Raw genomic sequence first — 27,933 nt, forward strand, 5'->3', positions numbered from 1 at the left:
TGTTTTGCCCATCTATCTCCAAGGTCCAGGGTAATACTGGAATTTTGGTCCGGTTTAGGGTTTCAAGAAAACCTACACTACATGTACATCAGGTCTCCCCCTGGTAGTTGAGACAAGCCACCTCAACCAGCTTGGCAGTACATTAGTGTCAGTCTTGATAGGATAAATCTCCCCATATCTATCCAATGGATGTGAAGATTCTAAACTAACACGAGTTTCATATGTGTCCAGTTTAAGGGTATTACACAGAAACACACCATAATAATATGAATCAAATATGTATTTTATTCATTCACAATAAATGTCATAATGTATATCATGTTGATTAGAGCTAAGGGCATATACTGTCTAACAACTCTCACTTGCTCTTAGGTTTAATCGAGCACAAATTGGAGTCACATACTTTCTACGTGTTTCTCAAACACTTTCTATGTTAGTTAATGGGTCTGCTACATTTTCCGCTGATGCTACCTTCTAAATCAGGACATCCCCTTTTTCCAACTATCTCTCATTGTACATGGTACTTCCTCTCGATGTGCTTTGACTTCAAGTGGACTCGTGGCTCCTTAGCCTGAGCAATGGCTCTAGTGTTGTCATACAAGAGCGGAATGGGTGATGTGCTAGAAGGAACTACTCCTAAATGCTGAATAAACTTTTTCATCCATACGGCTTCCTTGGTAGCTTCACTTGTGGCAATGTACTAGGCCTCGGTTGTGGAATCTACTGTGGACCCTTGTTTGTTGCTTTTACGCTAATTGCACAGGTCCCAATCGTAAAGATGTATCTAGATGTAGACTTTGTATCATTTGGGTTTAACTGGAAATCGACATCGGTATACCCAATGATCTGTAGTAGAATACCATCGAATATTAGACAAAACTCTTTTGTCCTTCGAAGGTATTTCAGTATATTTTTCACAATGGTCCAATGCTCTTGTCCTAGGTCAGACTGATATCTACTTACCACACTCATGACCTAAGCAATGTCTGGCCGAATACACAGCATGACATACATGATGCTCCCTAGGGTAGAGGCATAGGGAACTTCCTTCATGCCCTCAATCTCCTCGGGTGTCTTGGGAGACATACCCTTGGAGAGAGTGACTTCATGCCTAAAAGGAATGTTTCCTTTATTGGAGTTCTCCATACTGTATCTCTTGACTATATTGTCAATGTAAGTAGACTGAGATAATTCTATTATCCTTTTCGATCTATCTCTATAGAGTTGAAGTCCTAAGATATAAGAGGCTTCTCCAAGATCTTTCATGGAGAATTGTTGTGAAAGCCATACTTCCGCTGTAATCAATATTCCTACATCATTGCCGATGAGTAGAATGCCATCTACATACAGAACCAAGAATATAATCTTAACCCCATTGGTCATCCTATAAACACAGGGCTCATCCAGATTCAGCTCAAAGTTAAATTGTTTGACAATAGAGTCAAACTGGATGTTCCAGCTCCTAGAAGCTTTCTTAAGTCCATATATGGATTGATTGAGTTTGCATACCATGTGTTCCTAACTTGCAGCTATGAAACCTTACGGATGCTACATATAAATATCTTCAGTAAGATTTCCATTCATGAACGCGGTTTTGACATCCATTTGCCAAATCTCTTAGTCATGGTATGTTGCTACAGTTAGCAGGATCCTAATCGATTTAAGCATGGCCAAGGGTGAAAAGGTTTCCTCATAGTCGATTCCCTCATTCTATGTGTACCATTTTGCCACAAGACGAGCCTTGTAGGTCTCAACCTCACCATCGAGGCCCTTCTTCCTCTTATAGATCCATTTGCAACCAATTGCTTTTACCCCAGGGAGCGGATCTACTAGAGTCCAGACTCCATTGGCCTCCGTTGAGTCCATCTCAGCTCTCATGGCATATACCCACTTCAAGGAATCTATGTCCAACATAGCTTTCGTATAAGTCACGGGATTCTCCTCACTAGACGTGGCTTCCACTAAGTAACTTTATTTGTCATAGCCGTAACGAACTGGAGGCTTGGATGCCTGGGTAGATCTCCTAGGTTGGTTATTAACTGGAGCTTGTGGGACATCTCCCACTACTCCTGAGCTCTCATCATCAAGAACAACTTCCTGACTATGATTGTTCAGGGCATTTCGACTACAGAACACCTTTTGCTCTCTTGGGTTATAGAATAAATACCCTACAAAGCCTTTTGGGTAACCTACAAATAGGCAACGACTGGTCTTAGATTTTAATTTGTCAGCACTTGTTCTTTTAACATATGCTGCACAACCCAAAATTTTCAAGTGTCTTACACTTGGTTTCTTATTGATCCAAAGCTCATAGGGAGTTTTCGGAACGGTTTTGGTTGAAACCCGGTTTAGTACGTATGTCATAGTGTCTAATGCATAACCCCAAAAGGATGAAGGTAATTTCGAGTGTACGAGAAGTGATCGAACCATATCCAATAAAATCCGGTTCCTCCTCTCTGACACACTGTTCAATATGATTGAATTGTCGCTATATTTGATTGTCTAAGGAAGCTATGATGTAGCACCAGGCAAGAAAGTTTATCTTCCCATTCTTGATATTCCCTCCTGTGGGCCTCAGAAGCCTTATCACCTGAACAATTCGGAGCAGGGTTCTTAGCAACTGTGTCCAATTTCTCGGACGTCAGAACTAGCATAAGGTTATGATACCAGTCAAGGTAATATGGACCCTTAACCTTATTATTGTCCAATAGTTTGGCGAATTGTCTGTTTGCCATTTCTGATAAAAGGCAAAGCAAATATTAGTCTACAACCTAATTTGATTCATGTTATCTACATAGATATGGCTTTTAATCTATGTTCCATTTTCATTTATTCATCTTTGAGATTTCCCTCCTATCTCAGTGATGGAGATTGCGAACTATGTGTCTGTAAATGTGGGAAACCACATACAGTGCATGGAGCCAACTGTTTTAGCTGTATAACCCCACTTCCTTCAGTGAAAGATCACATCCACTAATCTCATGAGCTTCCCCTTTGGCCTCTATCAGACAAGGTTCATTATCATTTTATGTTAAACTTTTCTGTCCAGTAAGTGCTTACCCATCATATTTGTGAACGCCAAGGTACCGTGAGAGAGTCTTTCATTTTAGGATATGTCCCTCCCACATCGGTCTATGACGCCTCTATCATCTTATTAAATAATCCAACAGATCTAGTAGTAAATGGATAACCCAATTTTATGGTGCATCTCCACATTATTGAATGACCCATCTTCATTCTAATGATGGAAGGCCTTTAAAGAGTTCATCATATAAATCTCCTTATCACATGCACTTATATTTGTGGAGAGAATGAAATATTACGCCCTAGTTTTATTTAGGTCAAACCAAAGTGGCTCCCACTGGCTTTCTCAAAGCCATATTTAAATGAGCCCTAAATGGCTAGGGTTCCACATGAATCCTCTTAGGGAGGAAGCTGATATGGGACCCATAAAATGGGGAGATCATCCAATGATCTTATGAACACCATGGAAGTGATGTGGATTCAACCATGATGTGCAAAAGATCCATTATCGAATTAATCATTGGCCAAGTACTTATGGCCCATGTACATGGCATATCACACATCCATACATCACATGCATGAAACAAATTGATCCCATCAATTAAAATATCTATAAAACCCTTAATTAATTAGATTAAATCAATATCAACCCAATAGAGCCCGTAGTATTATCATATAACATTATCTACGTACATGGGCTATACTACAAAAAGCAAGAACAATTATAAAAAAAACCAACCCCATCAAACCAAGAATTCGGTCCAACCAGTTTGGTCCAAATATGGTATGAATCGGCCCAAGTTTTGGTGTCCAGTTCAAGATTTAATTCAGGAATAATGATATAAAAAATAAATTAAATCTAGATAATCAAATTATCAAGAAAACGAAATCAGAGGGCTACACTGTGATTTTCTTGGACATCCTGCAAACCTGCAAAGAACAATTAATCACAGATTACAAAATCGTTATCTGCAAAATCGTAGATTATAGAACTTCTTTCTATGAAAACATCTTTTCCTCTGTTGCGCATTCCGACAATTTCCAGATGGAAATAAAATAGAAAAACCTAATACATCACATCGAATTCATATACAATTTGTCTAAAAATAAAAAAAAATTATTTATACACCAGATTGAATAGAAAAGAAATAGCTGGGTGTGCCAATCTTGGCACAAAAAAGATTCGATCTTTATCACATGTGTAGCCCAAATATTTAAGAAACATTCACAGAACAATTCTATAAATATAACAAACTAATAAAGATTTATTTTCCAGATCATTCCATACATAATCTGGGAACCAATTCCTAGAAAAAATGCTACTGCACAAATCGGGTAGAACACATTCTGCCTATTTGCGCAAATTCAGATTTGATCTAATTTGGTTCAAGACTTGAACCTGACTCTGATACCACTGAATGGATGGGAGATTCATCATATAGATGGTCGAACCCTATAGGAAGGTTGGGCGAAATTTCAAAAATTTCTTTACCTCCATCTAGAAATCTTATTTCTAGTTTAGAAAACTACATTTTCAAGGTTCGTTCTTGTAACCAAACCGGACCAAAATTGAAACTAAGATGAGGGAGGGATAAACTTAAGGATAATGAACTTAAGTAAGATTAAGCCCATAAAGTAATCAACCCTGTAATGATCTCTTACACTTAACTTCTTAACTCATAATGATCAAATACTGTCCGATAAGGGAGGACCTCTCCCTTGGCTACAAGGTGTAGTGTTACAATCTCTACTTGGATGGATCCTAGGAATTAAACACAGTTGAAATCCACTATTGACAGTTTAGGTTTCCATCAGAAATATTGTAAATCCTATCATTCACTTTGTTAAAACAAATGGATCGATCCTATCACTATAATCACACACTCAAGTGAATTCTCAAATTGCCCAAACATATTCAGGTTTTGACTTTTGATGAATCTCACTGATTATTAAAGAAAGCCCAATCCAATACCTAATACAACACCATAATCAAGTCTAGGGGTTATGTGCATGGTTCAAAGTATGGATACGATACACTTCGTATTGGGCATATCATATCGTATCTTTTGAAAAAGGTACGATCCAAAACACCTATCCCCAACTTTTTTTAATAATAAAAAACATTTTAAACTTCCTAAAAAGCCAAAATTTGAAAAAAAAACTAAAAAAAAGATGTTTCGGCCATTTAAGTACCGATACGATATGACTAAAATGCGTATCGTATTGATACTTTGAACCTTGATTATGTGTAACCTTCCAATTTTGCCCATCAATCTTCAAGGTCCTGGGCATAACTGAAAAATGATATGGGTTTAGTGTTTTATCTAAACCCACAATGCATGTGCTTTGGATATAAGCCAAGCAGTTGAGACAATTTGTCTCAATTTCTTTGGTAGCATATTGGTGTCATCATTGACAAAATAAACTCCTCAAATTTATCCAACGGCTTAGAACATTCTAAATTTACACGAATCTCATAAATGTCCAATTTAAAGAGTAATTTCACAGAAATATACTAATATCAAAATAAAACAATAATATACTTTTATTCATTTACAATAAAGACATACAAATAACCTACGCTCTTAAAAACCAAACCTACTTGTGTGTTGTATTCAAATTATGCTGATGTCTCGTGTAAAATATTGCCAACCCACATCAGATGATAAGACCCATCACATGGTTGGTTTGGTACTAATCCTCAATCTCTAGAGCTGCCAATGAATTGGAATCATCAGATCGAATTGGATATACCAATAATCAAATTTAATTTGTTAATATTTGGATTTGAATAGATCTATATATTTGGCATTGGGATCTGCTGCAAATATATCCATATAACAACAGGTCCACAATCCTATATCTGATCCAATTATAAATCAGATTTAAAATATCAACACACGTGATACCAGAATATTACATATTATTTCAAATATCGATACTGTCCAGTCCAAACCCAAGTCAGACAGTTTTAGGTCCAAAATCAGACCAGGACCATAACCGTTTCTGGATCAACCAGTCCAACCGTCCAGTCCGGTCCAATTTTTAAAACCATGCCACTCAAATCCAGTGCTTATGGGATCTATGACCTTCAGTGCCACTACAATACGCACAGTATAATATTATAAATACCAATACTTTAAACCTTGATTGTAAGCGGATCAATTTGAATCACCCTTAGCTCGATTGGATTGTACATTAAAAAAATAACAACAAACTAGATGGATTAGAAACCAAAATTGGATTTTTTTTGGTAGAAGAAACCAAAATTGGATAAACTATACCATTTTCATCCCTACAAGGCTGTAACCATAAATTGATCCTAAAATAAAATCAAATAATGCTCGTGGAACTCCGCCCCTTTTGTCATAAACTCATACTGGATGGGAAAGCTATGACTCTGAGAATATCTTCATTGTTGTCTCTAGAATGTTCCTGAGACACTGATGCAGTTTGTTGTGGATTCATTAACCCTTGTCCTTCAACAACCTAAAGTTATTTCCCAGTCTCAGGCCTCTCGGCCCTCGTTCTTTTTTTTTTTTTATCAAGGAACTCGGCCCTCGTATTAACGTCACGTAACCGAGTAACTAGAGCAAACACAGAGATAGTGATGAATCTATTCTCCTTGGGGGAACAAAAACTGCATTCTCTAACTTCATTATGAAGTGAAGCTAAGAAAGTTGGGAACTTGGGAAGAATTCACAATCAACAACTAATCTCTTGTTAAACTTGAATGTATTATTACAGACTGAAAAAAAAAATAATATAAATACAGTAAGCTAGCAAAAACAGCTAATTCCGTGGTCAGCTATGAATAGGGAGGGCCAACCTCTGTTTTGTCCCCTTTTCGATACAGCAAACTTCAAAAAATGTCATCATACATATTAATCACCAATTAGGAGGTTAGAATTGATAAATGGAAAATGAACAAACAAAAACAAAAGGATGAATAAAAAAACCCCACTAATTATACAGCAATTTTGCTGCTGAGAAGAAGGCAAAAAAATACAAGATTCCTGTCTTCTTCTTCTTTAAAAAAAAAAAGATGATATGTACATTAAAAATCAAAATAAATATACAATATAAGAGGAAAAACATTAATCCACTTATCAGATCAAAATTGTCTTAGATTGGACTTAAATCTTGTGAAATCTGACCCTGCCACCTGCATCACATGCCAATTTTATATTATTTCTGAACAATTTACGAAATATCAAAAGAAAACATCAACTGACGAACCTTGCAACAAGGAACCTTGCAAGCGGGCTTAAATTTTGGTTCCCAGGGAGTTCCATATTGTGCTGTTTCTTCCTGTTCATAGCTTCTGCATTTGCATTTTCTGATTGTTGAGTAGCCATTTTTCCTTTTGTAAAGATGCTAGCTGCAAGTTCCTGGAGTCCCCTCATTGAAGATTCCTTTGAGCTGCACAATGTTTCCTATCCAATTATTTGAAGTAAACAAAATGAACCTTTATATTTTGTAACACAGTCACTAAACTAGAAGGCATATAATAACACCAAATAACTTGTGGACCTTCCCAGCCGCTGAAGAATTCTGCTGACAAGGGCTTCACAAGAACCAGGCTTCAGATACTCCAGCTCCATAAGTGAATCTACCACAGAGTGTTGAACAGGCCTTTTTAAATCATCGTCAATAGCCTGCATATATAATATATGATGGCAGGTCATAAGTTGTCAAATATTGCAGTTCGAAGCACTACTAAATCAAACACCAAACGTCCTACTAGAACTCAAGAATTCTGATAGTGATGTCGTCATCAGGGTGCAAGAGCATTTCATTTCTGCATAAAGTGTGAGGGCCAAACATTAATTGCTTTTGTAATGCAGCAAAACCAGCAGTCATTCCATCAAAATGTGTTGGGTCTTAAATGGGCCAAGGTGCTAAAATCAGCCACACACACCACATAAAACAATAAGGGTCCCCAAGTTCTGTAAAGGTCTAAAGATAATTGCAACTTTATGGGCATACAGATTAGACTTCTTTATTTTAGGTGGTGGGGAAGGAGAGGTAAGAGAACCCTGAGATCTTCTCTAACTAGAGTCAACTTAGTAAAACCTTTTCCCAGCTAGGCCAGTTACATAAATCCCATCTCATCATTTTACTAACAAGAGTTATGTCCTCTGTTAGATTGTGAATTCATGGGTCTTTTCTCACTACTAGAACCCACATTTTTTCCAGCCTCATCCTATTTCTTTCAGAACTGATAACTTGTATCAGGAAACAAAGCTATAGCTTAATGCAACCAAAAATTGATAGCATTGCTTTGATTTGTTCAATATAAAGAAACCTGAATAGTGGCTTGTATATACTTAACTCTTACCTCATTCTCATATGTCATGCCAGATTGTGTCAACATGGAAGTAATAGTAAAAGAATTATTAAGTCTACTGTCTGATCAGCAGACAAATGATCAACGGAGTAGTAAATTAAACCATCCCTAGAAGCAACAGGAGTTAAGTGCTGTCTATAAATGCATTGTGCAAGGGCAATGCCAGCACCACTTTCCATGTCCATGGGCCCTTAAATCACAAATCAACAAATGTAGAGAGGGATGTTAACAAAAAATACAAGGTACAGACAGAATATTAAGTTTTGTCCATTTCTGCTTCAAAGGCTCAGTACAGACATTGCATGGCAAGAACATGTGTGTACCACATACTGGACTTAGAATATACACTAAAATTTGAAGTACACAGAGAGATACCCACTTCAAATGTCCAACCAAGCAATTGGACAAAGTAGAATCTAGAAACCAGAAAAATAAGCAAAAAGAAAGGAAGGGAATGGAAAGAAAGGGTTCATGAAGTAGAAGAGAAGAAGAGAAAGTTCTATGGCCACCCCATTAGTTTGTATTTATACTTTATCTAAAACATATACAATGACAAAGATGCCCCTAGTAGGGTGGCTAGTGTTAAAACAATAAATAATGAAACTAAAAACATAACAGGCCCATATGGGCCAAGGCCCAAGAACACTAAAACAAAAAATAATAAACTAAAAACAACTGTCAACGCTCCCCCTAAATTTGTGAATAATATTAACCATTCTCAACTTGTGTAAGTCATGCTCCAACTTGTTTCCAGCAACTCCCTTGGTGAAAATGTCTGCAAACTGCATCTTAGATGAAATACAGGGCAAACACACTTCTCCCAAGGACACCATATAGCAGATAAAGTTCCTGTCAACCTCAATATGCATAGCTCGATCATGCTGAGCCTGATTGTAAGCAATGTTAATAACAGCCTGATTATCATAGTACAACATCAAAAGTGTCTCTATCTCAATCCCAAGTTCTCCAAGGAGCGAACGGAGCCAAAGCAACTCAAATACTCCATGGGCCATGAATCTGCATTCATCTTCTGCACTAGATCTAGCCACCACAAACTGTATTTTACTCTTCCATGACACTAAGCTTCCACCAACAAGAGTACAAAATCCAGATGTAGACATCCTATTATCTAAGGATCCTGCCAATCTGGCATCTGTATAAACTTCCACCTTCATGTGTCCATGGTAAGGAAACAACAAACTTCTACTAGGATGCTTCTTTAGATATGCAAGTATTCTGTCAATAGCTGCCCAATGTGAAGTCTGTTTAGTATGCATGTACTAACTAACAACACTCACAGCATAGGAGACGTCCGGACATGTCATGCACAAATACAATAACCTCCCTACCAATCTTTGATACCTCCCAAATTCCTTAACACACCATCTGAACCATTAACCATATGGTTCTGACCAATAGGAGTATTAGCAAAAGAGTGTGGTAGGGTTGTGTCTGTGTATGGTCAAATCTAATCAACACACCCATGAACCTCTCAAACCATGCTTTAGGTGATTGCCTCAATGCATATAATGACTTTCTCAATTTTCAAATCTTTCCTTTATCAACATCATTGTAAAACCCTGCTGGAAAATCCATACATACCACTTCTTACAAGTCTCCATTAAGGAAGGCATTCTTGACATCAAGTTGAAACAATAGCCAAGAATATATGGCAGCTAGAGAAAGAAGCACACAAACTGAACTCATTTTGGCCACAGCTGTAAAGGTCTCCATGTAATCAATACCATAGGTCTTAAATATACACCCTTGCTACCAATCTCGCCTTATACTTCTCCATACTACATCAACTCTATGCTTCACAGTAAATATCCATTTGCACCCCACAATCTCCCTACCAAAAGGTTACCTCCCAAGTTTAATTCTTAATCAATGCACCCATCTCCTTCTACATGGTCTATTTTCACTTAGATTTGGAGAGAGCCTCAGAGACATTCCTGGGTATGGATACGAAAGCAAGGGAAGATGGGAAAGCATTACAAAATGGTGAAAGAGAACTATCAGAGAGGATGGGAGATGCAATGTGCTATGAAGGTGGTGCACTGTCTCATCCCCTTGTAGAGTGCAATGGGAAGATCCAGATCATCAAGAGGTGTATCATCAAGAGTAACAGCAATAGGGGTATCAACAAGATCAATAGGAATACCCAGATCAATGTCTAGTGAACCTTAAGTCTCAAAAGGAATGATAGAGTGGCATAGGTTCTCTTAGAGCATCAAAATCAACCCTCCTGTGCTATCACCTGATAAACTGTAAAAAGGCATGAATAGGTGTTGACAAAGAAACAGGAGCAGACGAAGGAGAAAGAACTGGTAGAGGAACAAAGGAAGAAACAACACTCTCATCACCAAAATATTCCCCCTAAGGAGAATTACCAAAAAAGAATAACATCCATGGTAACATAACGACTACCAGATGCAAGATCATAGCAATAATACCCCATTTGATTTTGAGCATGCCCAAGGAAGACACATTTCTTGGCTTAAAGAATAAACTTAGCACGATGAGATCGAAGAACATGAACAAAGCAAGTGCAGCCAAAAACCCATAAAGAAATATGAAGCATCTCCCCCTCAAGAAAAAAAAACTCCGTAAAGAGCCTTAAAACCAAGAATGTGAGAGAGCATACAATTACTTAAGACACTATAATAGAAAACAACATCACCCCAAAAGCGAATGAGGACTGAGGTAGATATCATAAGGCTCCTAGCCACCTCAACTATATTTCCTTTCTTTCATCAACCCCATTCTACTTTGGTGTATGAGCACAATTGCTCTAGTGAACAACCCCATGCTCCAAAAGGTAGGATGCTAGGTTTTTCTCAAAAGTACTTCCTAGCATTATCAGAATTCAAAACCTTAGTCCTCACCCCAAACTTCGTGAAAATCTAGTAGAATTGTTGAACTAGAGATGGAACCTCGTCATGAAAATGCATCAAAGAAAGCCAAGAATAACGAGAGTAATCATCCATAAATAAAAGAAATTATCAATAACCACCCATAAAAGGAACAGAGTAAGGGCCCCCTATATCAATATGAGCAATATCAAAACCCAAAACCTTGTGAAGAGGATATGTTTCCAAAGGTGAAACAGGAAACCCAAAACCCTGTGAAGAGGATATGCTTCCAATTAATTACTCCAACATAAAAAGGAAAGGATTCCAATCCAAATCGATCTCATTAACAAGGTCAAAAAACCTTAAATCAAATCAGATTCCATGGAGAAATGGCTCTGGGAAGGATTCAGCACTAAGTACCTTATCTCGAGAAAGCAAAAAAAAAAAAAAAAAAAGGATCGATCTCTCTAGGGTGCTCTATACTTGATCCTAAGACAACCAATCACTTTCTTGGCGAAAAACAGCCCTAAAACAGAAGCCACGAGTTCCAAAAGTAGAAACAAACTTGCAAAAAGAAAATCTACCTTTTTTCATTCTCTTGTTCTTTTAGTTTCTAGGTAGAACATCAAGACCTTCACCTTGGGCAGAAACTATCACTCCAAAACCTAAGAATCAGTCCAAGAACAATTAAACAATCCACCTTCTCAGTCTTCCATGCAGTCAGATGATCCTAAACTTGAATGGAAATCAAGCCAAGGTCAATTAGACCAGCTCTGATACCAAGTAGAGTTTAGAAAGCAGAAAAAATAAGCAAAAAGAAAGGAAAGGAATAGATAGAAAGGGTTCTTGAAGTGGAAGAAAAGAAGAAAGATAAAGAGAAAGATGGGAGAAAGACGGGGAAAGCCAAAGAAGTTTTATGGCTGCACTATTGGTTTGTATTTATACTTTATCTAAAACATGTACAATGACAGATTGTTCTAGTAGAGCAGCTAGTGTTATAACAATAAATATGCTAAAAACATAACAGACCCATATGGGTCAAGGAACAATAACACTAAAAGATAAAATAAAAAAGGGCAGCCCAGTGCACAAGGCACGGGTACACAGCCTTACTCTTGCACATACAGAGAAGCTAATTCCAAGATTTGAACCCTGGTCACCCAGGCCACAATGGAGCAACCCAACATTGTGCCAAGGCCCACCCTCACTAAAAAATAAAATAATAAACTAAAAACAAATGCCAACAGAAAACTATCATATTAACTTGGCAACATGGCATGTAAGAATAAAACCTCTCTATTCACCTCTTTCAATGAAGGAAGAAGTAAAACTGATAATGCAGGAGATGCTGCAGTGGCGGCAGAAATTTTTACATTCTCTTCATCATCACTTCCTTGACAAGATCTAGGAAAATCTTTTTGTGCATCAAAGTACTCGTGAGATTGTCTGAGAAACGAAACAGAATAATTCAGAAATGTTATCTCTTTATTGCATTATCTTCCATCTTAAGTAATATAATTAGTGGCATGCCTAGAGCAATACAGAATACCTAGAGGAAACAAAGTTGTTTGGGGATTCTGTAATTCTACTTTCTTTCCCATCTTTGTTGAGTTTTCCCAACACAGACCTCTCTCTAGCATTTGCTTTCCTTGAACCACCTTGAATAGCAATCTTAGCCTGAAATAGGAGGAAAGGTAGAAAGCCATTTATGCAAACGGATGTAAAATACAGATTGCACAATAATTGATACAAACACACACACACACACACACACAAATACAAATGGACAGTAACATAGAAAGAAAACAACCTCAGCAAGGTTTTTTGCACTGTCTTCAAGTGATGTACTAGAAGATTTCTCTTGGACCCCCAATCTGGATTTTGGAGTCCGAGGAGAATCAGAGGCATCATGCTGGCTGCGGAGAACAACAGTCCCACTAGAAGATACATCCTCAAAAGAAGCATATCTATTGATCGACTACATAACACAACAAGATATGCATGAGCTATTGTCTAGCAAACCACAGAAAGGTTGCAATACCAACTAAACTCATCTAAAGTTTACATATCATTTTGTAACAATCATACCAAGGCACTCTGCTCACTAAATGGGGTTGATGCCTGCAATATCCTTGGAGATCGTACGACAACAGTTCCTGAATCAAACACTGATACTTGGCCCTGTATATTGAGTGCTTTTAACTTTCATAAAGAAGAGATAGAAGTGAAGTTTAACAGTGCCAAAGAGATGGGAAATATTAATACACAAAGTAATTCTTACATTTTCACGAGAATTCTCCTCTAGTTCATCATCATCTTGCTCACTACTATCCTTTTCCAAGGAAGCTTCTGATGATTCATGACTAGAATTTGCAGATGCAAATGACCATTGATTACCTCTGTCTGCAATTTTTCTAGTGGGACTCTGACTATATAAGGTTTCTGATCTTTTTTCTCTTGTTCCAGCAATCGGAGGTGGCTTTACAGCACTGCGGATGGTCCCTGTACCCTGTGATCTGCTCATGCTGAAGTCCCATCCATCATTCTTCAGGGATATTTCATTACTAGATTCAAGTAAAACAAGTCAGAAGAAAGCAGAATGATAAGATGCTACAAACAGACAAGCCAACGGTAATCTACACATAAGACATACCTAGCTTTAACAGTTTCTTCATTCCTTAAATCCCTGTTAACCTTCACAGTGCCAGAGGCATCTCCAAATGTCCTAGGACCATCTCTTGGCGTTTCTGTCTCTTCCTTTGCTTGGAATTTTGGATGCTCTCTATCAAGAAAACATAAATTCTTCATTCTAAAGGGATATTTCATTACTATATTCAAGTAAAACAAGTCAGAAGAAGGCAAATTGATAAGATGCTAAAACAGACAAGCCAATGGTAATCTACACAAAAGACATACCTAGCTCTAACGGTTTCTTCATTCCTTAAACCCCTGGTAACCTTCACAGTGCCAGAGGCATCTCCAAATGCCCTAGGGCCATCTCTTGGGCTTTCTGCCTCTTCCTTTACTTGGAATTTTGGGTGCTCCCTATCAAGAAAACATAGATTCTTCATTCCTCAGGGATATTTCATTACTAGATTCAAGTAAAACAAGTCAGCAGAAAGCAGAATGATAAGATGCCAAGGACAGACAAGCAAATGGTAATCTACACAAAAGACATACCTAGCTCTAACAGTTTCTTCATTCCTTAAATCCCTGGTAACCTTCACAGTGCCAGAGGCATCTCCAAATGCACTAGAACCATCTCTTGGGGTTTCTTCCTCTTCTTTTACTTGGAATTTTGGACGCTCCCTATCAGGCAAACATAGCGAAAAGCAAGAAGCAATATTCAGCAGAGCTTCAAAGAAGTTTTTTAGTATATAGGTTCCAAGGTATACATATTCCTATTCTAAATGAAAAATTCACTAACCACATTTAAATAGATTTTATGGAAATAGTAAAAAGCAAACAATAATATCATGCACCTTATTCTTTCCAAAAGCCTGGAACCTTTTCTGGCATTCTTAATGAAACGATGCTTTAGAAGTTCCTTAGCACTGGGTCTCTGAATTTAAGATAGTGAAAGAGATAAAAAAAAAGTCAAGACTAGATTTTACTCAATAATGGGTGAACTAATAACAAGGTTTTGTGAACATCTCATCTAGTTAACATCAACTAGAACTGCATAGTTCATACATGGTAGTTCCAATAGATCGAAGATTGAAAACAATACACCAACTACCGTACATAAAGAGGAATAGGATAAATCAATCCAAGGACATGCCACCTTTGCTAACTCACAAGAACTTCTGATGCCCTTCTTCAACAAATGATAATTAATGTTTTTCCAAAATGTAGCTGCAAATAATTGGTTCATTAAAAAAGATACAGTTCTAGGGTTGCCAAATTTCAGAAAATGGTGTGACTATTATATATACAATTTTTATGAAGGCCATTACACAATGCTAGTCCCAGCTACCAGGGGTCTTGGGAGGGTTAGACTGGGTACAGTCCAGATGTAAATCAGTCCTCAAATATTAGGTGTAAATTTGAAGATTAGAAGAAAAAAGGAAGAAGAGAAGTAAGAGCAGCAACATAAGAGAAGAAGATGGCGAAAAGAGAAGGAAGAAGAAGAAGAATCGAATTATCTTCCCTTTCTCCTCTAATCCTTTTTTTATTAAGAATTAAAGTTAGAGTAATGACAAGTATGCCCTTAAGTGGGCGACCAGCTAGGCAGTAACATAAGGAGATTAAACAAAAAGAAATAACAAGCCCATTAAGAGAGGGCCATTAGCCAACAATAAAAGAAAAGATATTACAAGAGAAGATACTAGGACCCATTCGGCCCAGTCTCTTTACACTCCCCCTCACGCTGAGCATAGATGTCAATCATGCCCAACTTGCTTATATAGTGTGTCATTTTCCCTCTTGGAACTCCCTTGGTCAAGATATCAGCCAATTGTTCGTTTGATGTGATGAATGGTAAACAAACTTCTCCTGAGGAAAATCTTTCCCTTATAAAATGTCTATCAACCTCAATGTGCTTAGTTCTGTCATGTTGAACAGGATTATGTGCAATGTTGATAGCAGAGCATCATTGGCTTCTCGTAGTCAACCCCCAATTATTTTAGAAGGGATCGTAGCCACAGTAATTCTGACACACCATGTGCCATTGTCCTATATTCTTTTTCAGCTAAGGATCTAGCAACTACAGATTGTTTCTTACTCCTCCATGACACAATGTTCCCAGCGACCAGAGCACAATAACCTGAGGTGGATCTCCTATCATTAATACATCCTGCCCAATCAACATCAGTGAAAGCTTCCAGCTTCATGTGTCCATGCTTAGCAAACAGAATGCCTTTCCCGGGAGTACCTTTCAAGTAACACAGAACCCTTTCTGCAACAACTAAATGAGTATCTCTGGGAGAATGCATAAATTGACTAATAACACTTACTGCATAGGAAATATCTGGCCGAGTCATGCAAAGATATAACAACTTCCCAAGCAGTCTCTGAAACACCCCCTATCAGATAAAAGCTCACCATCTGTAGCAGAAAGCTTATGATTAGGATCAATAGGAGTGGAGATTGGTTTAGCTCCAAGTTTGCTAGTCTCAGCGAGGAGGTCAAGGACATATTTACACTGAGAAATGAAGATACCATCCTTAGATCTATCAACTTCAATGCCCAAAAAATACCGAAGATCTCCCAAATCCTTGATCTCAAATTCAGAGTTGAGAAACCTTTTTAGTTCACTGACCTCTTGAGTGTCATTACCCGTGACCACAATATCATCAACATAAACTATCAAGAAGGTCACCAGAGAGCCATTTCTCTTCAAGAACAGGGTATGATCAGATTGAGTTTGTGTGTAGCCAAAGGAGACAAGAGCAGCCCTAAACCTCTCGAACCAAGCTTGAGGAGACTGTTTGAGACCATAAATAGATTTCTGCAGTTTGCACACCTTGCCTTGCATTTCCTTCCCATACACCCCTGGAGGCAAAGACATATAGAACTACTCTTCATGCAGGTCTCCATTCAAGAAGGCATTTTTAACATCAAACTAGTGTAGGGGCCAATCAAAAGTAGCGGCTAGAGATAACAAAACCCTGATTGAGGTCATCTTAGCGACAAGAGCAAATGTCTCAAGATAGTCAATGCCATACATTTGAGTGTAGCCCTTAGCAACCGGCCTAGCCTTAAACCACTCAATAGAGCCATCAGAATGATATTTAATGGTAAACACCCATTTACAACCCACTGGTTCCTTCCCTTCAGGCAAGTCAACAATATCCCAGGTATGGTTCTTATGCAAAGCATCCAGTTCAGCCATCATAGCATCCCTTCATTTAGGTTGAGATAAGGCTTCCGATACGGACCTGAGTATCACATGGGAAGAAACAGATGCAAGAAAAGAGTAGTAGGAAGGAGAGAGAAGGCTATAAGACGGGTGTTTGGAGATACAATGGGTTGTACACTTCCGCTTGCCCTTGCGGAGAGCAATAGAAAGGTCAAGGTCTGGGAAAGCTGTAGATGGTTCAGAAGAAGGCTGACCTGTTACCTCAGTAATGATGGGAGGAGCAAGAGGCTTTTCTGTAGGAGTGGAAACAACCTACCCATGTCTGAATCTTTGCCTTTGGTACCACCTTTGGAGAATAGGAGGAGTAATTATAGGAGAATGAGGTGGAGGAGGAGAAGGAATATCAGAGGTAGGTCCAACGGGAGAAGTAGACACCTCATGATAGGACTCAAGAGGAATGGGAAGAGGAATAGCTGGAGACATAGCAAAAGGCTCTTCAGATTTCTCCCCCTCAGGAGAAATGCTAAAGAAAGGAGTAAACTCAACAAACAAAGGTGACATCCCGAGATACAAAGCGGGTGCCACAAACTGGATCAAAACAGCAATATCCCTTCTGTGTGGAAGCATATCCCAGAAAAACACATTTATGAGCCTTAGGTTCAAACTTGTGCCTTTGATGACTGTGAATATGCACATAGCAAATGCGCCCAAAAATACGGAGAGGAAGAGAAAAAATATCCTCATCCGGGAAGAGAAGGCTAAAGGAGGTTTTGAAGTCAAGGACCCAGGAGGGCATACAGCTGATAAAAAAAGTAGCAGTAAGAACAACATCTCCCCAAAATTTTATAGGAACATGAGATGCAAACAAGAGGGATCTGACAACTTCAACCACGTGTCTGTTCTTCCTTTCCACCACCCTGTTTTGTTATGGAGTGTAGGAACAAGAACTTTGATGAATAACCCCAAAAGTTTCAAGATAGGTGGAGAGGGTTCTCTCAAAATACTCCTTACCATTATCAGAACGGAATATTTTGATACGAGTCTTAAACTAGGTGAGGATGAGTTCATGAAATTTTTGCACAATAGCTGGTACTTCATCCCTGGATTTCATGAGATAAATCCAAGTGTAACGAGAGTAGTCATCAATAAAAAGGATAAAGTGCCTGTAACCCCCCATAGTTGGCAAATGATATGGCCCCCACACGTCAGAGTGAACAATATGAAAAGGAGAAAGAGATCTTTTATTGCTTACGGAATAAGAATGTCTACAATGCTTTGCCAGTTCACACGACTCACAATGAAGACTCGATAAAGACACTCCCTTAAACATATTTAGAAACAAACGACTCAAAGCAGAAAATGACAAATGACCAAACCGAAAGTGACATAACAAGACTTTGTTAACAGACTCTGACAAAACTGTCTCTAAGGAAACTCTATGAGGTGGTTCCAAAGCTTGATCCGGTGTGTCCAGCAAGTATATTCCGTTCGCCTAATGGCCACTCCCAACCATCCTCTGAGATTGCAGGTCCTGAAAAACACAATGAGTGGGAAAAAAGGTTATGCTGCAATTCATGGATTTAGTTAAGCTACTAACAGATAAAAGGTTTGTGTTATGTTTAGGGACATGAAGGACAGAGGATAAATAAAGGGTGTCAGAGGTCTTTATATCTCCTTTACCAGAGATGGGAGCAAGATAACCATCAGCAAGGGATATTTTCTCTTTGCCAGAGAGAAGGTGGTATGAGCATAAGAGATTAGATAGGCTGGTCATATGGTCTGATGCACTAGAATCAATAATCCAAGGGATTTTATGATTACCAGAAACTGAAGCATGATTTGCAGAAGCACGAATACCTGAGTGAGCAAATGCTGATGAAGATGATGTGTTGTTGCTGGAAGAGTGAGATGAAGAAACAGTAGCTTCCAAGTGATTTAGTAGCCTCCCATACTTTTCAAAATCTGCCTTCATTGTTGCCAACTACTCAATGGTTGATTTCTCTTCACTCTCCTTATTTCTTCCTTCAGGTACTGTAGCAACATTAGCTGTCTTAGGCTTTCCTACCTGACTGTCCTTCTTGGAGCTGTTGTTATTCTTAAACCTATCAGCAAGAAGCTCAGGATGAAGCTTCCAGCAAGTGTCCTTTGTATGCCTCGGTTTCTTGCAATATTCACATATCTGCTCCTTTTTCTCAGTAGGACCCTTTGGCTTTATTCCAGCATGTGCAAAGTGTTCTATAGGTGGACCCAGCAACTGAACCTGTTGCCTACTCTCCTCACTGCATATCATAGCATATGCCTGGGAAAGACTAACCTCATCTCTGGCCAGGATATTTTGCCTAATTGTGTCAAACTCAGGGTTGAGTCCAGTGAGAAATTCAAACACCCTATTTCTCTCCACCAACTTCCTATACATTTCAGCATCATTCTTACTCTCCCATACAACTATCTCCATAACATCAATTTCTTGCCATAGGGATTTCAGTATAGAGTAGTAGATTGCTACACTCTTCTCCCCCTGTCTTGGGTTCTTCACATCACTTTTCAACTTATAGACTCTGGCTACATTCAACTTCTGTGAATAGGTCTTAGTAACACTGTCCCATATCTCCTTAGCCGAAGACATCCAAAGATAATGCTGACTTATATGAGGTTGCATAGAATTGACCAACCATCCTATGACAGTATAGTTCTCTTGCATCCATTTCTCAAATTCAGGGTCTGTCTCTTCGGGTTTCACTTTACTACCTGTGAGATACCCGAGTTTTCCTCTGTACAGACATAAATTCTTATAGACTGTGCCCAAGCAAAATAATTTGTCCCATCTAGCTTGATTGTGGTTACACCAGTCAAAACGGAATCTACCAAGCCAAGGCCTGAAACCAGCACTTGCTTGAACTCACTTCCGTATGGCTCTATTAATCAAACGAAAATCAAGAACTCTTACTTGAAGTCAAACCAAAACCTAGATGCTTGAAAACTAGGGTTTTACTCCGTCCAACTGTTGGAGAGGAAGAGAGAAGATGTAGCCGCTCCTACCAGAACTTCCCAATCTCTTCCAAACTGAACCACCCTCCTTTAGGAGTCACAAGACACCTACCAAGCACAGAGCGCCACACCCAAAGCTTCACCTTTACCTATACCTTCGAAAATCTCTAATTGGCTAGGGTTTTGGGCGGCAATAGAACAACACCGCTTCTTGGCAATATCCAGCCAGATTTAAACTCTCCAAACCCTCTACCAACTAGGCCAGAGATCCTCTGAACTATAGAGAATCGATCTCTCCATATACTCTCTTAATCTAAGGGTGTATGGGAAAAGAAGAAGAAAGAAAAAAAAAGGAAGAAATAGACCTGCTCTGATACCAAGATGTAAATCAGTCCTCAAATATTAGGTGTAAATTTGAAGATTAGAAGAAAAAAGGAAGAAGAGAAGTAAGAGCAACAACACAAGAGAAGAAGATGGCGAAAAGAGAAGGAAGAAGAAGAAGAATCGAATTATCTTCCCTTTCTCCTCTAATCCTTTTTTTTATTAAGAATTAAAGTTAGAGTAATGACAAGTATGCCCTTAAGTGGGCGGCCAGCTAGGCAGTAACATAAAGAGATTAAACAAAAAGAAATAACAGGCCCATTAAGAGAGGCCCATTAGCCAACAATAAAAGAAAAGATATTACAAGAGAAGATACTAGGACCCATTCAGCCCGGTCTCTTTACAAGTCCTAAACTTTGCCTATTTTTTTTCCACAAAATGGCTTCCCTCGGACTCAAACCTGCACTCTTGTGCTTTCTAGCCTAAGGTTTTACATTGCACAAAGTAACAACTCCTATATATGCAATTTTATATTGAATTTAATACATATTTTTGAGAAATATACTGAATATATGTAATTTACATGCAGTATTGGATTCAACCACATTAGAAAATTCTAGAATTGTAGAAGGCAATGATAGGAAATTGACACTCCTAACTGCCAAAAAGAAAAAAAGAACAGAAAAACGAAAGAAGCAAAAACATGCATTTGTTCTGCAAGAGTTCACAAACTAACTGCAACTCTGCTGGTTAGCAGTTAGAGTTGAATCCTCTAACATGCATGGTAGCGGCACACTTATTTCAAGTATCCAGGTAATTTTTATATGGTGCTTTATATTCAGCCAACCCAAACTAGAAGACCGAATGGTCAAGGTATCTTCCACATAGAAATTTGATTTGGAGCTTACTGTTAGACAGTTTTGTATGCCCTTAGTTTCAATCTGATTTGATGTACTTTTGTTATTTAGTGGAAATAAATAAAGTGCATGTTTGATTCATGTTGTTTGGTTTAATTCTGTGTAAAACCCTAAAACTGGACATTTATAGAGACTCATGTTAGTTTTAAATGTTCACAGCCGTTGGATAAGTCTGGGGAGATTTATCCTGCCAAGGCTGATACTGGTGTGCCACCAAGTGTTGGGATGGCCTGTCTCAGCCATCAGGGTAAGACCCGAGGCACATGCAGTATGGGATTACTTGAATCCTTGAACCGGACCAGATTTCCAGTATTGCCCTGGACCTTGGAGATAGATGGGCAAAACTGGAAAGTTACACCTGACCCCTAGACTCGATTATGACATTTCACTAGGTGTTGGATCAGGCTGCCTTTGATATGCCATTCAGTGAGATCCTTAACAGGGATCAAAACCTGGGTATGTTGGGGCAGTTTGAGAATTCATCTGAGTGGATGATCATAGTGACAGAATCAGCCACTTTGTCGGACAAAGGGTAATGATCGGGAATGCACTCTCTCTGATGGAAACCAAACTGCCGGCAGTTGATTTCAATCGTTGGAATTTTGTTTTGCAAAATTAATATATTTATATATATATGTACGGTTTCGAATTGTTTGCAAATGGTTTTAATTCCCAGGATCCATGTGAGAGGAGAGTGCGGCACTGTTCCTTGCAGCCGAGGGAGAGGTCCTCTCTTGTCGGGCAGTGCTTGATCATTAAGGGCTGAGAGGTTAAGTGTAAGACCGTTGAGGATAATACCTGATGGGCTAATCTTGCACCTGCCCACAGTCCCTGGGTTTTTATAAGATGGCTTGGCCCAGGGACCACTTAATGTAAGTGTTGGACCCATAGGGTCCATATGATGGACTCAAGGGGTTCATTGAGTTTTTCAGTGAATTCGGCTGGGCCTTGTATTAAAGGCTGGGCCGAACCCATGTGGCTGGTGTGTAGATCAATGCTTGGGTCCCACGCCATACAAAGAAGCTCAACTGGGCAGCAGATTGGAAAGTAATTAGACACTGAACACTTAATGGGCCAAAAGCCCATTTGGAGGTGGGCTGATATGATCACCCATCCTTGGGGCGAATTTGAGATTAAAGTTAGTAAAAGGATTGGGCCTTTTAGCCTTATCCACTCTTAGAGACCAAATTCAAATTAGATTTGAATCTGGTAACCTCCTGATAAGATCAGGAGTAAGCTAACTCTATCTGCAGAAAGGATTAAGATTATCCCCTATCCAAATACTGATTTGGATTGGGATAACTCCTAAAAAGGAGGTTTCTTAATCAAGAAGAAAGGAGGAGATTTCGAACCACCTTGAAGAGGTATAGGATATCTCCTACGAATTGAGATTAGATCTAATACTCTCCAGAAAAACAGAAAAAGCAGTTCAGCCTTTTCGTTTTGAAAATCTCCTCATGCCGCCGCCATCTGCCATTGCAAGATTAGATCTTTGCAGAAAAGAAAGTCAAGAAATCTGTTCTTGACATCAGTCTTGCAAGAAAGACTGGAAAAGATTCAGTGTTTAATACTTCTAGAGGATTCTTGTGAAGGATCCAATGTGTAGGGCGCACCCTGCTGGTTCTGTTCCATTCACAGTTGTGTCATCTTCAGCAGGAACGGATCTTGGAGCATTCTTTGGGCGTGAACACCAACTTTGGGAGATACTGCTTCTCCGGATCAGGTATATTCCTCCCATTTATCTTTTGGTACAGATCTGGTTTGATTATGGTTCAAGTAGGATCCTTGAATATTGTATTCTAAATTTAGGGAATATAATTCCCAGTTGAGAGAAGGTAGGAAATTTTTGAAATTCGCCCACCCATTCCGCAACCTTTATGGCGTCCATTAGATGGATCCTACCATTCTTTCACTTACATTGGCCCAACAAATTCCACTAGCTTTCTCTATTAATGTGCCAAATTTGAGCCAACAAACCCTTGCCACCTTGTCAGAATAAAGCCCTAATTTGGGCAATGTTTCAGAAAATTGAAACCTTCAATAGGATATATTATATGCGGTAAACAGTAATAAAGGATGGGGCACAAGGCTATAGTGTGAACTGTAGGATTAGATAGGTGGCCAATACAGAGGGTCCCTACTTGATGGATGGCTCAGATTGGCCAATGGCTATGTGATGCAATGTTCTATGTGACAAAACCTGCACTTGTAATGGTTGCAATCTCCAAGCCTGAAATCAGTATGATTTCAGGTCCTTCAGCGAACCGGCAATGGTCTAGAAGGGGGAATAGAGTTGCAGCAGGTCTTCAATGTGAAATCCGAACAGCTTCTAATGTAGAAGCCGAGAGAGACATATCACCCATAAGAAAGAACAGTAGGGCTACTGGAGTTGCAAAGTTGAACAAACAACAATGAAGTACCTGGGCTGCAAGGTTCCATTTGGTTTATATAGACCCTTCTACAACAACAGTAATAATGACACATAGGAACTCACCAACATTATAAACACTCCCACACTTCCCAACATTTTATGATTCCTAGAGGACTCTTTGGCTAACACAACTAATAGGGAATTGACTATTTAATAGGGGTGTCAATGGTATTCAGAAATCCGATTTCGAATTCAAGATTCTACATAATCGAATCGAATTCAGATGATTCGAATATCTAATCGATCGAATTCGGATATCCTAGTCATACCAAATAGCTAATCGGATTCAAATTCTGATATGACCTAATTCAATTTGATAAATTTCCGAATTCGACCGATTATTTAATTCTTATATATAATATATAAAATATCAAATATTTAAATATTGTATATAATTTATATATATAGTAATTAAATTATATAGATAATTTATATATTTATATAAATAAAATATTTATTTTATATATTTATTAATTACCTAAAATAATTAGTTAATCAAATTCGAATCAAATCGAATATTTAATTGGATTCAAATTCGAATATTAATTTTCAATATCCATCAGATATCGAATTGAATTTGGATATTGAATTTTCAAATCAGATTCGAATTCGGATATTGCCTGATCCGATTTGAATTTGATTCATTTACACCCCTACTATTTAATGCAGTAACAACTTACTATGACACCCCTCCTGTAGTCGAAGTAGCAGAAAAGAGGAGAAGAAGAAGAGATGCTAGAATGTCGAACTGTACTTGCCAGTCGACCATGCTATTATTTATATTTGAATGTAGTACAAGATACAAGAAAGTACTGGAATGCCCTTGATTAGTGATGGGACACCCAGTTAACTTAAAACATTAAATAGGCTTAGGCCCATTAACACAGGCCCAGTTACAGAATAACTTAAACTTAAGTATGGGCTAATAAGAACTCTTATCAGCCGAACACTCATACAAAGAGACTCCCCCTCAAGCTAAGCATGGATATCAATCATGTTTAGTTTGCCAAGTATGTCCCTGAACTTTGTTGTTGCCAGTCCTTTAGTCAATACATTTGCAATTTGCAACTCTGATGGAGTATAAGGCACACAGAGTTCTCCTGAAACAATTCTCTCTCTGACAAAGTGTCGATCAATTTCAATATGTTTTGTCCTGTCATGCTACACGGGGTTGTTGGCAATGTCGATAGCAGCTTTATTATCACAATACAGCCTAAGAGGACTCTCAGCCTTAATACCAAGCTCATTAAGAAGAGTTCTGAGCCATAACAGTTCTGCAACCCCGTGTGCCATAGCTCGGTATTCTACCTCTGCACTTGATCTAGCCACAACATTCTGCTTCTTACTGCGCCATGTGACCAGGTTTCCTCCCAAGAATGTATAGTAACCTGAGGTTGATTTTCTGTCTCCAACAGACCCAGCCCAATCAACATCAGTGTAGGCTTCAATTTCAAATCTGTTGTTTTTCCTGAATAGAATTCCTTTCCCTGGGAAAGTCTTCAAGTATTTGAGAATTCTTTCCACTGCTCTCATATGAGGGATTTTTGGTGAGTGCATGAATTGACTGACAACATGCACTGCATAGGCAATGTCTGGCCGAGTAAGGGATAAGTATATCAGTTTTCCTACCAATTTTTGGTACCTCTCTTTATCACAGTATTCCTCACCCATTGATACTTGTAGTCCATGGTTCGGTTCTATTGGAGTGTCTGCTGGCCTGCACCCCATCATGCCTGTTTCCTCTTGGAGATCTAGCACATATTTCCGTTGACATATGTAGATTCCTTCTCTTGATCTAGCAATTTCAATTCCAAGAAAATATCTTAGATTTCCCAGGTCTTTGATCTCAAATTCTGAAGCTAAGAACTCCTTCAGCCTCTTCATCTCTTCCACATCATTTCCAATAATCACCATATCATCCACAACAATGAGAGCCGTAAGTTTGTCATCCTGTCTCCTTGTAAACAATGTATGATCTGCACTGCTCTGAGTGTACCCCACTTTCTTCATGGCCATACAAAGTCTCTTAAACCATAGTCGGGGAGACTGCTTCAAACCATATAATGATTTCCTTAGTTTACACACCTTCTTTCCAACATCATAGCCAGGAGGAGGTTCCATGAATACCTCTTCATGAAGATCACCATTTAGGAAGGCATTCTTCACATCCAGCTGATGGAGATCCCAAGAGAAATTTGCTGCTAGTGACAGTAGAACCCTGATTGTGTTGAGCTTTGCTATTGGAGCAAAGGTTTCCTTGTAGTCAATTCCTTCCTTTTGTGTAAATCCCTTTGCCACAAGTCTGGCCTTGTACCTCTCGATTGACCCATCTTCTCTGTGCTTTATTGTGAATACCCACTTGTAGCCAACAGTGCCTTTCCCCTCTAGCAAGTCCACCAATTCCCATGTTCTTGCTTTCATTAGGACTTTCATCTCTTCATTCATGGCTTCTTTCCACCTTGGATCAGATGCCGCCTCAGAGTACCTAGAAGGGACACATACAGAGGAAAGAGCAGACACAAAGGAATGATAGGCAGGAGATAAGTGTGATTAAGAAACATAATCAGCTATGGGATGTCGGGTGGTACAAGAACGAACAGGCTTACGGAGAGCAATAGGAAGATCCATATCCGAAGTGAGTGAGTCAAAATTACCTTGGATTGCAGAGACAGATTGATCTGAGTTCAACTGTCTGCAATCACGAGATTGAGGGCCCTTCTTCCTTCTGCTGTATGTATCTCTTTCTCTTGCCTACTGGAACATTCAGGAGCATCTGCAGTATCAAGAGAAATAATTGGCATAGTGGGAGCCTCACTAGGTTGACTCGGAATGTCACAGCTAGGAGTAGTGGAAGGTGATGAAAGGGGAACAAAAAAGAAGGGAGAATGAGAATCCTCTTCCAACCCACAAGTGTCCCCCTGAAGAGGATTTTGAGAAGACTAGAAATAGGGTTGAGACTAAAAAAAGACTACATCTCTGGTCACATATTTTTTTCTTGGAGATAGGATCATAACACTTATACCCCTTTGTGTAGGAGAGTACCCCAAAAATATTCCCTTTGTAGCCTTGGGATCCAGCTTGGTTTTCTTTGGATCCTTCACATGTATGAAGCATGTACAACCAAAAACCCGTGGAGGAAGAGGAAATTCTGGAAGAGTGGGACACAAAACAGAGAAAGGAGTCCTCATACCCAATACCTTAGATGGCATATGATTTATCAGGTATGATGCAGTGAGTATAGCTTGAGACCAATATTGCTTGGGCACTTTGTGCTAGAAAAGTAGGGCTCGAGGTGTCTCCAATAGGTGCCTGTTCTTGCACTCAGCAACCCCATTTTGCTGAGGGGTGTAAGCACATGATTATTGGTGTAACATGCCTGCATCTTCCATGAATGAGTTCAGGGATGTTTCAAAGAACTCAGCTGCATTGTCCGACCGAAATTGCTTAATCTTCTTCTCAAATTGTGTTTCAATCATCTTGCAAAAAATCATGGTTACCCATGGAACTTCATCACGTCCTTTTAACAGATAAATCCAAGTGCACCGAGAATAATGGTCAATAAAACTGATAAAGTAACGAAAGCTATCAATGGAAACAATGGGTGAAGGTTCCTAAATATCAGAATGAACCAAATCAAAAGGAGCTCGAATTTCATTACTAGAAATTGGATACATTGTTCTACATTGTTTTGACATTTGACACACATCACAAACTAAACTTTGACTTGGAATTCCCTTACATAATTCTGGAAACAACATTGCTAAAGAAGAGAAAGACACATGACCTAGCCTAACATGCCACAGGTTCAACCTAGCTATTGACTCCACACTTTCTGGACTAATAGTAGCAGAAGTTTGTAGGGCTGAGCTGATGTCTGCATCAAAATAGTAGAGGCCCCCATACTCATGACCACTCCCAATTGTTCTCCTCGTCAATCTGTCATGGAAAACACAATGAGAGGGAAAAAAAGTTATACTGTAGTTCAAATTTTTTGTAAGCTTTGAAATAGACAACAGATTTGAGGTAAGACTAGGAACATGTAGGACTGATTTGAGTGAGAGATCCTTGCTTAGGTCAACCACCCCCTTTTTAGAGATGGTGGAGAATAAGGAGGACATATTTGTCATATGGTCAGTGGCTCCGGAATCAATCACCCAAGAGGTAGAATTAATGGAACTAGTCGCATTAAATGCAGATGCTGTACCTGATTTGGCAAGAGAGGTGGAAGCTAAAGGATTGTTCTTCAA

At 38.9% G+C, this 27,933-nt stretch overlaps 1 protein-coding gene across 8 annotated transcripts in view; it reads right to left on the minus strand.

The window, feature by feature from the left end:
- Window positions 1–6,712: 6,712 nt before the first annotated feature.
- The window catches only part of LOC148877701 (uncharacterized), a 110,969-nt gene continuing 89,748 nt past the window's right edge, over window positions 6,713–27,933 (minus strand). For 7 of the 8 annotated variants that reach the window (XM_088942368.1, XM_088942383.1, XM_088942396.1 and 4 more), the window contains 12 exons: window positions 14,712–14,791; window positions 14,410–14,538; window positions 14,146–14,274; window positions 13,883–14,011; window positions 13,511–13,793; window positions 13,318–13,410; window positions 13,040–13,207; window positions 12,779–12,906; window positions 12,534–12,675; window positions 7,558–7,682; window positions 7,264–7,446; window positions 6,713–7,189 (listed from right to left, as the gene is read on the minus strand). In XM_088942368.1, coding sequence (XP_088798494.1) covers window positions 7,150–7,189; window positions 7,264–7,446; window positions 7,558–7,682; window positions 12,534–12,675; window positions 12,779–12,906; window positions 13,040–13,207; window positions 13,318–13,410; window positions 13,511–13,793; window positions 13,883–14,011; window positions 14,146–14,274; window positions 14,410–14,538; window positions 14,712–14,791 — 1,629 coding nt within the window. In that variant the 3' untranslated portion in view covers window positions 6,713–7,149. The remainder of the gene's footprint in view (window positions 7,190–7,263; window positions 7,447–7,557; window positions 7,683–12,533; window positions 12,676–12,778; window positions 12,907–13,039; window positions 13,208–13,317; window positions 13,411–13,510; window positions 13,794–13,882; window positions 14,012–14,145; window positions 14,275–14,409; window positions 14,539–14,711; window positions 14,792–27,933) is intronic. The other variant, XM_088942374.1, reaches the window with a different exon arrangement.

Source organism: Nelumbo lutea, chromosome 1, assembly GCF_056320005.1.
Source record: "Nelumbo lutea isolate HS-2025 chromosome 1, American lotus-T2T, whole genome shotgun sequence".
NCBI classification, from domain to species: domain Eukaryota; kingdom Viridiplantae; phylum Streptophyta; class Magnoliopsida; order Proteales; family Nelumbonaceae; genus Nelumbo; species Nelumbo lutea.